At 39.7% G+C, this 13,077-nt stretch overlaps 1 protein-coding gene across 5 annotated transcripts in view; it reads left to right on the forward strand.

Annotated features, from left to right (window-relative positions):
- KLHL24 (kelch like family member 24) overlaps positions 1-11,030 on the forward strand; it is a 28,861-nt gene extending 17,831 nt beyond the window's left edge. For all 5 annotated transcript variants that reach the window (XM_051626200.1, XM_051626197.1, XM_051626196.1 and 2 more), the window contains exons 3-7: positions 401-585; positions 1,649-1,767; positions 2,834-3,022; positions 3,417-3,605; positions 4,787-11,030. In XM_051626200.1, coding sequence (XP_051482160.1) covers positions 401-585; positions 1,649-1,767; positions 2,834-3,022; positions 3,417-3,605; positions 4,787-4,987 — 883 coding nt within the window. In that variant the 3' untranslated portion in view covers positions 4,988-11,030. The remainder of the gene's footprint in view (positions 1-400; positions 586-1,648; positions 1,768-2,833; positions 3,023-3,416; positions 3,606-4,786) is intronic.
- Positions 11,031-13,077: the final 2,047 nt, after the last annotated feature.

The following is a 13,077-nucleotide window of genomic DNA, read 5'->3' on the forward strand; positions in this document are numbered from 1 at the left end:
TGAATATTGTAACATCTGGGGGGGCATGACTGTGGAACAGATTTCTCATCTCATTGTCTCAGACCTCACTCAAACTCTGTATCTGATGCCTCTATGTACACAGACAAAGGAAAAATGTTATTAAAGTAAGGGCTGTCTATATGTTTCATTATTTGATTTCCACCCAGGACGCTGTGCAGTGTGATTCCACCACTCACACAGAAGACCTGTTAGTGTGGGTGACCTGCTGTGTAATGAAATAGTTACCTGCTCTAATTAGTCTAAATGACTTCTTTCTTCTTTGCTGTAGAAGTTAATGCTAAATAGTAGATTTTCACACCGTTTTGAAGACAATGCTGTTTGGCCTCCATGCACTAATAAATATCTTGTACATCTTAGTCTTCTGTGTTCACTTTCCTAGATCAACTGGTTATTCTGAAGTGATAGTTGTTGTTGGAGGCTGTGAACGAGTTGGAGGGTTTAATTTGCCATATACCGAGTGCTACGATCCTGTCACAGGAGAGTGGAAGTCACTGGCTAAACTTCCAGAGTTTACCAAGTCTGAGTATGCAGTGTGTGCTCTACGGAATGATATTCTTGTTTCAGGTGAATAATCCTAAACAATTTAAAATTTCTTTGTTGTTTTTGTGTTTGTTTGTTTGTTGTGTTTCTTTTTTTTAGAGTAGTGTGGCAGATCTTTGTACTGTGAACTTCTAGAAGCTCAACTGAAAGTCACTTTCTGATGTAAATGGTGACCATCAGCCCCAAACCAATCTTACTTCAGACAAAAGTGTATTCTTGGATTTTTGGTTTGGTATTAACAGGTTTTTTTACTGGTGATTCCAGAATATCAGATGTATTTAAAGAGTAGAGTTTGTGCTTGTTAAGTAAGCTGCTTAAGTAGTGGCCTGTTTGCAGCTACAGTTGAAAAAATTAGAAGCAAAAAATCCCAAGCAGTCTTTTCTCAGCAGCATTTTCTGTGCTACAAAAGGTGCTGTGTGCTGGTTAAGAACACCAGTTGGCCTGGGAGCACTGCAGCACTGGGACATTGCTGGTGACTGGGATGTGGCTGCCTAGATGGCAAAAGGAAAACGGTTACAGCATCTTTGTATGGTGGGAATGTAAAATGGAAACGTGTTCCTGTAACTCAGGGGTTGGGGATGATAGGGTACAGCTGAGGGTTTAGACTCCAAGACGTGTGTCTTTAACCAAAGAAGCTGTCTCCTCAGATGTGTAGCACCTCTGTAATTTGCACAAAACATAAAGTAAAGGAGATGTATGTGGGAACCAAACAGCTAGTGTTAGGGAGGTGCCATGAGGCACATGAACAGTGAAGGTTTCCACTGTCTCATCTGGGTAGTGACACTAAGGGAACTCTGAAGAGCATGGGCAAAAGCTGTTAAAATGCATTCCAATATCAATAAATAATCTAATGTGATCTCAGCATGTTACTGGGAAAGGCACATGCAAGTAAAATAAACTTACTGTATGTTTATATGTTAGAAATCCAAACCAGACTTTCAGTCTAACATAAAATATAGATAGATCTTTATTTCACTTTAAATGGATATAAATTTTTAATTGCCCACTGTAGAGGGTCATGTTAATAGTTAACATTTCTCATTCAATAATTAATTTATTCAAATTGATATCCTTTTGTTTTTTATAGGTGGAAGAATCAATAGCCGGGATGTTTGGATTTATAACTCTCAACTTAATATCTGGATCAGAGTTGCCTCCTTAAATAAAGGCAGATGGCGTCATAAAATGGCTGTTCTTCTGGGTAAAGTAAGAGAAGTATATTTATAATTATTTTTTTTTATAGTGGGGATGTTTGCTGTATATAGGAAAAGAGTGGAGAAAACGTACGTACGTCTTTAGTGTTACTGTTCATTTCCTATAAAATAATTTTTAATACATATTTTCAAAGAAAATAGAGTATTTTTAAACTATTAGGCTCTTCATCAGTCAGACACTATCTGTGGACATGAAAATCATGTTATCCCTCATTTATTTTTTGTGAGTTTTGTCATTGAATTGTCCCCAAGGGAACAATTTTTGGGAGGCAAAGAAGCATCTGGGTTTGTCTGTGCTTCAAAAGTGCTGTCAAAAGTTTCATGCAGTTATTAACCAAAACTGGTACTGCCCTGAATGTCAGCTCTGTGCTCTTTTATTTAAAGTTTTATATTGAAATTAACCAAATATGTGCTGTGGGGAAATAGGAGGCTTTGCTGTATTTTGAAGGCATAAATACCTTAGCATGAGAGCAGTAGTTAGGAACAACTGCCTGGGAGAATTCTGTTAATCAAAGTTAGGGAATGTGTACTTGTCAAGTCTCTTGGAGTGAGTAACTTCTTGGAGATGAGATTTGCAGCTGGAGCAGAGGGAAGAAGGTAGGCACAAATATGAAAGAAGCAACAGGAAAGTAAAGTTTACAAACTGAGAGGAAGATATATTTTTGTAAGCAAGAAGGAAAAAAGTAGAAGACAGAAAGGCAAAAGTAAATTCAGATGGACTTTTGCTGTTGCTGGATGTAATCTGTAAAAAGAGAAATGCAGAGAAGAGAGTTTTTTAACAAATAGGAAATTTCTATCTGAGGATTAATAATGCTATGCTTTGGACACGTGTCTGCAGTGTCATTCCTCATGTGACTGGATTGAACTCGCCAGAGAGTCTTTACCTATTATTTTTAGACCATATTCTTCTCCTTCTGTGTATGAACCAAACATTTGAGGAAAGTATCCCTTCACAAACTTAGCAAATCAGGATTCTTGCAGCTTTAACTTAATTTTGTGTTTAAATGTAATCACTGCTCTAAAAATGATACGATGATAGTTTTCACCACTTGGCACAGGTATATGTAGTTGGAGGATACGATGGGCAAAACCGCCTCAGCAGCGTGGAGTGTTACGATTCCTTTTCCAACCGATGGACAGAGGTGGCTCCCCTTAAGGAAGCTGTGAGTTCTCCAGCAGTCACCAGCTGTGTTGGCAAATTGTTTGTGATCGGGGGCGGTCCTGATGACAACACATGTTCTGACAAGGTCAGTTAATGGTATTCTCAGTTACCTTCTATCCACTGTAAACAATGCTGCTATACAGAGATCCCTTTCTGACTGGCTTGGCAATGAAGTACAGAATTGGTACAATGCAAAAAATACAGAGTAGCAAATGTTAACTCGATGCCATCCTGCTCCTGTGGCCTTTCTCATGGCTTCAAGTTCTGTGACTTCTTAAACCTGAGTGTTAGGAAAGCACCATTGAATCTAATGCATGTATAGACCGATATATGGACCTGTATTTATAATGACTTAATTTTCTTGGTGAAATACTGCCCACCAGCTATTGCTTCTTCAGCTCTCATTGTATGACCTGTCTGGGTGTGCCAGGTTATTATTTCAATTAGGCTTTTAATCTGAAATGCCTGTTTGTTCTCAGGTGCAGTCTTACGATCCTGATACTAACACTTGGTTGCTCCGTGCAACGATCCCCATCGCAAAGAGATGCATCACGGCTGTGTCTCTGAACAACCTGATCTATGTTGCTGGAGGGCTGACCAAAGCAATATACTGCTATGATCCAGCTGAGGACTACTGGATGCATGTACAGAACACATTCAGCAGACAGGTAATTAACACTAAATCGTCTATAGACACCTGAAAGGGTTTGTTGTTTTTTTTACATTAATATCTTGGCATCAAATTACTATACACTTGTTTAACCCTGTTAAAATTGTATCTCTGATTCCATTCGTGCTTAACTTCTTCATCTGTATGATTCAAAACCTCACAGAAGAGGAAGTGTGAAAAGCAGTAGCTTTTCAGCTGGGTGTCATTGTTAGGCAGTCCACTGTTTTTGTTTGAGAGCAGTCACTGTTGGAGAACAGTGTAGCTGTATAATGGATGATGTTTTGATTGTGTAGAAATTATCTCTGTTAAGTTCTGCTACATGTTTTAAATTAGACTGAAGATAGTGATTTCCTTAGAATCGATTAAAACCTTTCAAGGTAACAAAAAGTATTGAAGGCTGTTTTTTCAGTGTGAAAAAAAAAACAACCCAGTATAGCACAGACAGTGTCTGACATCAGCAGCAAGAGCTGTATCACTTCACCATGTGGAGCACTCAGCAGAATTTAAAAATGTGTCCCCTTGGAAGTACAGAGTGTGTGTACTAGTTAGTTTTCCCTATGCTTTTGAAACATCAATCACATACTGTATGTATCTAGTGTAACAGAAATTTGTTATTCTTTCTCCTGGCCTTCCCCTCTATTCCTCTCTTTTGACCTGTTACCTGTTTGACTGAATATTTTTTCCACACCTGCTTTTAATGCATAAATAAACCCCTCTCTCTGTTTCAAGTAAGACATAGCATGCCCTCATGTCTTAGTCCTGGCTTTTTTACTCTCCCATTTATCTCTCTCTTCATTATCTGTTACTCCTCTAAGGTGCCTCTCCCTTGTTCCTATTTTTTAATTAGTGGTACCTACTGCAGTGTCTCTTCTGAAAACCTTTGCTCTCTCCTCCTTTCCTTATCTCAGATCTTTAAATGGTAGAGTATTCAGCAGTATTCCATTGTATCCCTTGTCTGAGCCATATGTAGTGAAGGTTTAGACCTGAAATAGTGTTTTCTGTAGCATTGTGCTGCTGCTTTACCCAGTTGTTGTGCTTTCTGCATTGGCCCCTCCAGGAGGGAAGAGCATAGGCCAGGCTGTTTACAAATGGTGGTCACAATGCACTGGCGTAAACGTGCAGGAATTGAGGTATTTTTCCTTCTTATAACCATGTATCCCTTTGTGTATTTTGAAACAGGAGAATTGTGGCATGTCTGTGTGTAATGGAAAAATCTATATCCTTGGTGGAAGACGAGAAAATGGTGAAGCCACAGACACTATTCTGTGTTACGACCCCGCAACGGGCATTATCACAGGGGTAGCAGCCATGCCCAGGCCAGTATCCTATCACGGCTGTGTGACCATTCATAGATACAATGAAAAAGGCTTTAAACTGTAGCTTTTTTCTTGAAAAAAAGAAGATGGCATGAGTGAATCCAGTGGTCTGCTGCAAGACAGGCTTTTTAAAGATTCCTGAAGTGGGAAAATGCTCTTTCCCTACCTAAGTGTCATACGAAAATTTTATCCTGTGCCTTCATAAAAAGGGTTAATTTAACTTACAAAGCAAGTCCATAAATCTATCCAGTAACCAGAGTTCAGCTGTATCTGCCGTGGGCTCTGCTATGAGATCAGTAATAGAATGTTGTACTAATGTACAGAAAGTTTGCTTTATGTGTGATTAGTAATTAAAATCTTGCAAGCTTTTTGGGGAAAATGCCTTCACAAGCATTTGTGCCTATGTCCTAAGAAGTGATACCTGCCAGGTGTTCCAGGTTCTGCTGATTGGAACATAGGCAAGTAAATTCCAGAGAGTCCTCTAGGATAATTGCCTACAATTAAAAAAGCTTACATTATAATAATTCATATGCACACCATTCTTACAAGCAGATCAGTCGGCTTATCCAAGTAGATTTTATGTCAGATCATGCATGGTTTGGAATTAAAAAAAAGAAAAGTAGCAAACAAAACAGGCTGTATAGAACAAATAATAGAATCCTGGAGGAAAGGCTTTTCTGAAGCAGAAACTGGTTGTTTAGTGAGCCACTGCAACACACTGCAGTAAAGACTGTGTGCCTTAACACTATGGACCATATTCATAGTGTTGCTAACTGTCATGTAGCCTTGTACATCTGAAGAACCTGGAAAACTAGTGACCACTGGGGTGCAGGCACAGGTCTGTGAAGCATATTTGAATCCCAGTTCTTAACATTTTGAATAGTGTGGCTGAAGTCTGAAAGTTACTGGGTTTGCTCTTTGCTCACTGCAGAGAACCTCTAAACTATTCAAGGAATAACGGACGATGAACTCTGGATTCTTATGTTTTTCTGTATCACATTATAAATTACCTGATAATAGAGGCAGGGACTTGGGCTGCACCCTACAGCTGCTTATAAATTGGTCTTTTGGTTGTCACATCTGCAGAGATGGCAGAGTACCCACCGAGTGTTTCTGGGCCTTTCTTCAGACAATCACTTGCTCTAGCGCAGTTAAACTGCTGTATAAGCTGCTTGACCTCAGATCAAGAAGTTCTGGAAAGGTTCCTCTGGCCACCAGAAAAATATCTGTGGACCTGTCCACATAGCCATATGAGGTAACTCCCACATAACATGTTCTGAATAATTTTGAAGCCTAAGAAGAGCTTCTGTTTTGACCCTTTTTTATTATAATTATTTTTAGTAAAGGTATTTTTTTAGGTCCTCCCTAGATTTCTGTACTAGGTCTCTCTGTTTCCAGTACACAGTTGTATAGCTGAGGCACAAGTTCATAAAAACTGAAATAACACTTGAGAGTTGGAAAATGAATAGGATTTTCTGTCTACCGACTTCCTGTTAATCACCAAAAACCTCAGGATCTGCCTTCCAAAGGAATTCTGAGGACAGCAGCCAGTAGGGAAGCTGGTCAGTGCCAGGGGCAGAAAAAAACTAACCATAAGGCCCCTGCAGAGGGCCTTGGGGTTCTGGTCTCTGTGCTTGCTCAGGAGGGTGAAAACAAGCACCATCTCGGAAATGTCATTTGTTCCACTGGACTTTCTTCATCTGTTTTCCCAGAGTATTTCTTGGTGAGATGGAAATTCTGACCCTCAGTGAAGCTATGCCAAACTGGGAGTCATCATTTTCAGTAACATATGGTTGTGACTTTTAAAGAGCACTGGGAGCTGCACTTTGTGATGCATTAACTTCTAACCTCAGGAAAGGACACAAATTTCAGTTTCTGGCTGAATACCAAACACTGCTTTGTATATGTTAAGAATACTGATAAAATACAAATCTCTGCATATCAGTGATGTAATTAGGAACTCAGTCCCTGAGCATGTACATTCACTTTGCCCTAGAAAGAAAGTCCCTTGGTATTGTAAGACAAATGAATCACGTAAATTAATCCTTTTCTGAGTTTCTTTTTCTCAACAAATGTTACTTTGAAAAGGTGATTTCAGTACCTGTGAATAAGGTCCATTGATAGCAATGGTAACTGCCTGGTAAACTGATAGTATATACTAACACTGTATATAGCTTGTGCCATCATTGTAAATGAAAGTGTAAAAAATGATAGGAGCACTTCCTTAGAGTTGAAATTTGAAAAATATTCTCCTTTCCCTTGATTTCCTTCTTGTTTATATTTAGACTTGTAATGTTGATTGTCATGCTAAGCTGTTCCTAAACATTTTTTATTCTGTAGGTCTAGAACAATGTCATTTATGTATAGGTATCTTTTAATCTGTGTTTATAATACTCCTCTGTAAATAACAAGATACTGCTTTCTATGGTTTTGAAGATTTATTTTGCAGTTGTCTTATCAATTTATGTACTGTTACCTATTATTTTGAAAATGACAGTGTTTAATGAACCAGTAAATGCAGAAATGTAGATGTAGAAGAAAACTTCTGCTTACAGTTCTTGCCAACCTGCATTCAATGCTGAACAGTTACATGTGTGGAGCATTGCTAAAATGGCAGTTACTCATGCAATCATTTCCTGAAAACAAGCAGTGATTTTTTTAAATTTTTTTTTTGCTTGTTAATTCTAAATACTTTGCACTTACAGCCAGCTCTGGTGTAACAAATATTTTAGAGATACTAGAAAAGAACGGTTCAGCCTTGGTTTAATGAAAAATGTACCATTTTTCTAGAAGGATGCACGAATTTGAAATTCGCATTCCTGAGCCACCTGTTCTCCCATGCATTTCACTGAGGTATAGATGAATTCAGAGATTCAAACTCTCACTATTATGCACATCTGGCTGCTTGTAGTTCATGGGCTTGAGCAGCAGGTTGGGTATTTTTGGTCTCAGCTAGGAGAGAATATTACTAATGTCATCTAGTATAATCAAAAGCTTTCCATCATAAATTATAATAGGTTTGGTAGCTCTAAAGTAGAGACACCTGCACAAAGGTGTAACTTCAGTCTAACCATACAGAGGAAGAGGGCTCAAGTATTTCCAAAGTCACACCTAAAAAAATATGTTTTCAGAGTTGTCTAATATATCACTCCACTATCAGATAATTCCATTTCAAGTATTTCACTCTTAAAAGAAAGGAGAGCAAATGTTTTTCCTTCTCCATTTTGATGTCCACGAGTTAATCCGTCTGTTCTTAGCAATGTGCTGTTAACTGAAAAGAAACTTGATGCTTCCTTGCAGCCTGGCTTCGAGAAGCTCCTGAACACATGTGCAGCCTGTAGCCTTTTGTTTTTAGCTACACCATGCATTCCCTCTTTTTACAGCCATCAAACTTCTAACATTGCCTGGTCATAATTTCATTTTACCTGTAGGCTTCCTTCTTGGTGATGCTGAAGTATGCATAACTTGTCGCATCTTCTCCCTTTGTACCATCAGATGATTAATCTCAAGCTGTGTGCCTGACATGCATTTTGAGGGTTAGGCACTGTGCTTTACATCAGGGATCCAGAGCTGGACTGTTAGCTCTTTATTTGAATTGGCACCAATACAGTTCTGATCATCTGTTTCTGCTCTCTGAAGCACAGGTATCTTTGATGCAAATTATGTTTATGTGGATCCTTTACTGTAATTCACTCAAGCTTTTAAAATGGTATTTTTAACACTGCAAATTTTTGAGAGAGGCTGACAACATAGGAAGAGGAGGTGCTTGCCTTGGCAGAGGTTCACAGGAAGCTTTGAGCACCTGTGCTTGTTGGTCACTTCTGCTTGAGAGCAAGGTCACTGCTGACTGCTGCAGCTTCTTCCTCAAAATAGTTGAGTTCACCACATTACCTTAGATAATTACTCAATTTATCCTGCTTTCATTTTATTTGAGCTGCAAGGACAAAACAAGAAGTAGTCCCATTCCCTGTGACTTCAGGTTTCTCTCCTGTCCAGGGCAGGGTGGTGGGCTGGAGTGGTCACTCAGCAGGTGGGCAGAGCTGTGAACTCAGTCTACCTCCACAGAGAGTGACGAGAGAAGCTCACAGGGAGGGTGGGCAATGGCAGGAGGAAGCTCAGTGTGTTTAGGGTTTGTGCGTTTGACTGGGCTTGCTGAAAGCAAGACATTCCAGATGCTCATAAGTTTGCAATTCCAGATGCTGAAACTCAGGTGGTAAATATATTTCATATTTGCCAACTCACTGCACTCAGAGCAATAAAGATGCATATATGGCCATGGTCTTCTAGAGGCAATGCTCAGGAAAGCCAAAGGTTCATTTTTCCTAACTGCTCAACTAGGCAAGTATATGTATTTTTTTTTTAATCAGTGAAGGTGGCAAAAGCCAATTCAAGAGCATTAAGAACCTCACAAGACTTGGTCACTGTGAGGCAAAATGAATGTTTTCATCTGAATGTAGTCTCATGCACACAAGAAAGTACAAATGAAATGATTTGTTGTGCCTTGCTAAAAAATCTGAGCAACCTATACTCAGAAAAGCAGTCTACAAGGTAAGTGAGATTTTAGAGCAGAGATTTGCTGTCTGGTTGGGGGTCAAGCAGTGAATTTTTGTAAGATGTCTAGCACACAGGTTTCCTCAGTGTTGAATTATTTCAGGTGGCATTAATAAAAATGGATCTCACTGTCAGTTTATGATGATTGTGTCAGTGCTGTGAGCATTGCCACAAAGCAGCAAGCAGCCTTCCTGCCAACCCCACACCAGATGTGTGAATCACCTGTTCTCCGCATGCTGGCCTTGCTTCAGCTGTCTTCCATAACTGATATTACACATAGTTTAATGTTACTCAGATATGTAGCCCTGACAACATTGCTGTCCAAGAACTGTATTTACAGGAACATTTCTTTTTTTTCTACTGTAGTTCTCCAGTCTATGCTGATGTGTTTTTGTGTGTGCACACCCGTGCACGTGAACAATTTTGTGATCATTTTCTGATTGTGCTGTTGTAAGTAATGCACATAAAAGCCCCTGTGTACAGCATGTTGATAATGTAATTATGGCTTTGTATTACTAGTTCCAAAGAAAATAATGTGTTAATTTTGAAAATACTTGTGCCTTGAATTCACCTATATTTTTATCTATTGTGAAAACCAGCTTGCATTACTTCTTCCAGTTTGCTATCTCTGTTAGCCTTGGTTTTACTGTCCAGACTGTGGATGTCTTTCTAAGAGAAATAAATCTTGCCATTCATTACCTAGAATAGTTAAACCTCTTGTTTAGAATAAGCCTAGAATGCTTCCATTATTACAGTGCTATGGCAGATTTAATCTAGGGAAATCAGTATTTGTTTTTTCCTATTTTTTTGCTTCCAGCTCTCCTCAGTGACAAAGGATTTGAGTTTAGTCTTTGACTTCCTGCCCTTAACACATAACAGTTTCTTCTTGTAACCAATAGCCTCTACAACAGGTCTGAAGGCTCAGACGTGTCAGTCATGAACCTCTTCTTCAATGTATGTAACATGGAGCAATAATACGACGCAGCATCGCAATAAGCAAATCAAGAGACTTGAATGTAATGTACTGTTGCTGATTTCATCTGTCTAAATGCTGGACCTAAGAGTTATTCTCCTTTTGGTGCACCTGTAGCAATATGGAGTCAGATTAATAGGAGCTTCTTGGCCATGGAAAGAGAGTTTATACCTCCTGAACTGTTTATCATATGGTGTTTTATCTTCACCTGAAATCATCTTTTGATTTCACTTTTTTGCTGAGGAAAACAGCAGTTCATGGTGTTCCTTGCCAGTTCCTTCATTTACTGAAACATGAAAAGTGTAGTTCTATGAAGAGCTGATCTTTTCTTCAAGAACAACCTGGTGCAGCACAAATGACATTTGAACAAAAAAAAGTGCAGACCACTTAACTGTGTGCCAGAGTCAATGTAATGTTATCTCACATATAACAATAAGGTCTTCAGATTGTGCTGACAGTAGAAAAGTGATTTTGTAATGTAGCACAATTGCAATAACACCTGTTATATTTAAATATTTCTTGCATAATTCTTTGAAAGTTTTTTAAAGTTCAGTGTACCTAATAAACATTTGCCTTTTGAATAGTTCACTGTGTTTTATTTAGTTCAGGAGACAGGGTGGGGCTTGGTGGTGCAAGGAGGAAACTCCTTCCTGTTTTTTTCTGTGCCATTTAACTTGCTGGATTCTGCCCCTCTGCAGGCTCTGTATCCATCCATCAGTCTGCTTGTCTGTCTCCCAGTCAAGCTGTTTTCCCTGCTCATCTTTCTCTCCTCTTTGTGGAACTTCACTGATGTCAATAAAGGTGAGCTGGAGGCTGTGCAGAGGAGTAAACTTAGAAAGAAAACTGGAAAAATTACAAAGCAGGGGGTGGGAGATAAAATATTGGTTAGTCCTGAGTATTTGTGATGGTAAAAGGATGTAAATGGACTTGGAAGACAAAAACAGTGTGGGAAAGCAGGAAAAAGTAAGATAATGCTAGGAAGGTGACTGGCAGCAATACACCTTGGAAAGAGTTCTCTAGAAAGTTTTTTCTCCTAAAATTAGCTGCTTGGCCATCTCGAGGACCCACTTGCAGGTGACAGAGTAAGGGTTCATTGGATTGGTGGAGTGGTGCTACTGCAGTTGAACTGATGTCAAGAAAGTAATTGGTTTAAACCTCATTTTTCTACAGATTACATCCATCTTTCACATTTTCTAGTGAAATATTAGTGGTGCTCCTAGCTTCCTGTGCATTGTGGATTTCAGAACTTGCCCTTCATGTAGTCCTAGTCTTGCCTTCTTCCCAAAAACATTTATTTTAGATGTTGTGGCAATCAAATACAGCTTCCACAGTTATGCCCTGTAGCCCACTGAGCTCTAATCGGTATCAGAAGCCAGCTCCCTGTGTGGTGTCTGGATGTGTGTGTGGCATGTGCTGGATATGCCAAAACAGCCCAAGGCACTGGGGTCCTGATACTCAATATACTCTGATAGAAAGAAATAAGGGTAAGGAGAGAGAAACCTTTTGTACAAATGGTGCCAGACACTGCATTGCAATACAGCTTCCTGAAATGGACATGGTGACACTGCTGCACCTTTGGTTTTTTTCCTGCCACTTTTGAGATGCAGAAACCTGGAGTAGCTGCACTAGTTCCATCAGTTTTGAACCTACCCCTGCAGAGATGAGGCTTTATTTTGTACTACTGAGAAACATGGTTGTTTTACAAGTACCTTCGAACATGAAGTGAAACTTGGCAAGCCAACAGCTGCAGTTCTGCAGTGTGGCCAAGCTCATTTACAGCAACCAAGTGGGTTCTGCTGTGGTGCCAAAAGTAAGTTATGACCGAGTTCAGTGCTTGCAGAAGTTTACTTTTCTGAAAGAAGTAACATTGCTTGAAAGGGAATCCAGAGACTACAAAGCAATGGAAATAGCTTTGAGGGCTGGAAGACCCCCTTAAGATAGTTCAAGTCTTAAACTCAGGCAACTGGTGGCAATATTTTAACAACAGCCTCTTCTAGCTCTTTCCATTAGGCAGGAAAAAGGAGAAAAATAAAATTGAGCTACATTGGATACATATTTTTCCTGATAAGCATGATACAAATTTGAGTACAAGAACGGTTTCCATCACTTTGCCACAGTTCATGTTCATGGCTTCCTAACAAGTCCGAAGTCTGTTGTAGCAGTGCTGAAATCAGAGGAAAAAGAGAACTTCAAGGGCTAAGCATTGAACATTCAGCACAGGCTTGCTAATTAGAGTCCTCATAAACAGTTTTACAAATACATGTATGAGCAGGGCACGGGTTTATGCTGCATCACCATGGGACTACCACAGACCAAAGCTGGTAGCCACGCCTGGCAGAGGCTGGCCGTCTGGCCAAAACCAAACGAACTGTGGTGTTAATTACACTAACGCAGACAATTTTAGCTCTGATTTAAGAGACTATGAGCTAAGCTGAGTAGCAAGTACAGTATAAGGCGGGTTTGGAAGTCTTGTCTCTAGTGAGAGCAGTGCAAAGCCACCCACCCGCGGGGGCCCCTCCCTGCCCCTGCTCCCGCCGGCTGCTGGGGTCCGAAAACTCGCGGGGTTTTGGGTTTTGCTAATCAACGCCCTTTCACCCATCGTTTCCTGTACTAAAATGTCTTTTCTCGAA

The sequence above is a fragment of the Apus apus genome, chromosome 8 (genome assembly GCF_020740795.1).
Source record: "Apus apus isolate bApuApu2 chromosome 8, bApuApu2.pri.cur, whole genome shotgun sequence".
NCBI classification, from domain to species: domain Eukaryota; kingdom Metazoa; phylum Chordata; class Aves; order Apodiformes; family Apodidae; genus Apus; species Apus apus.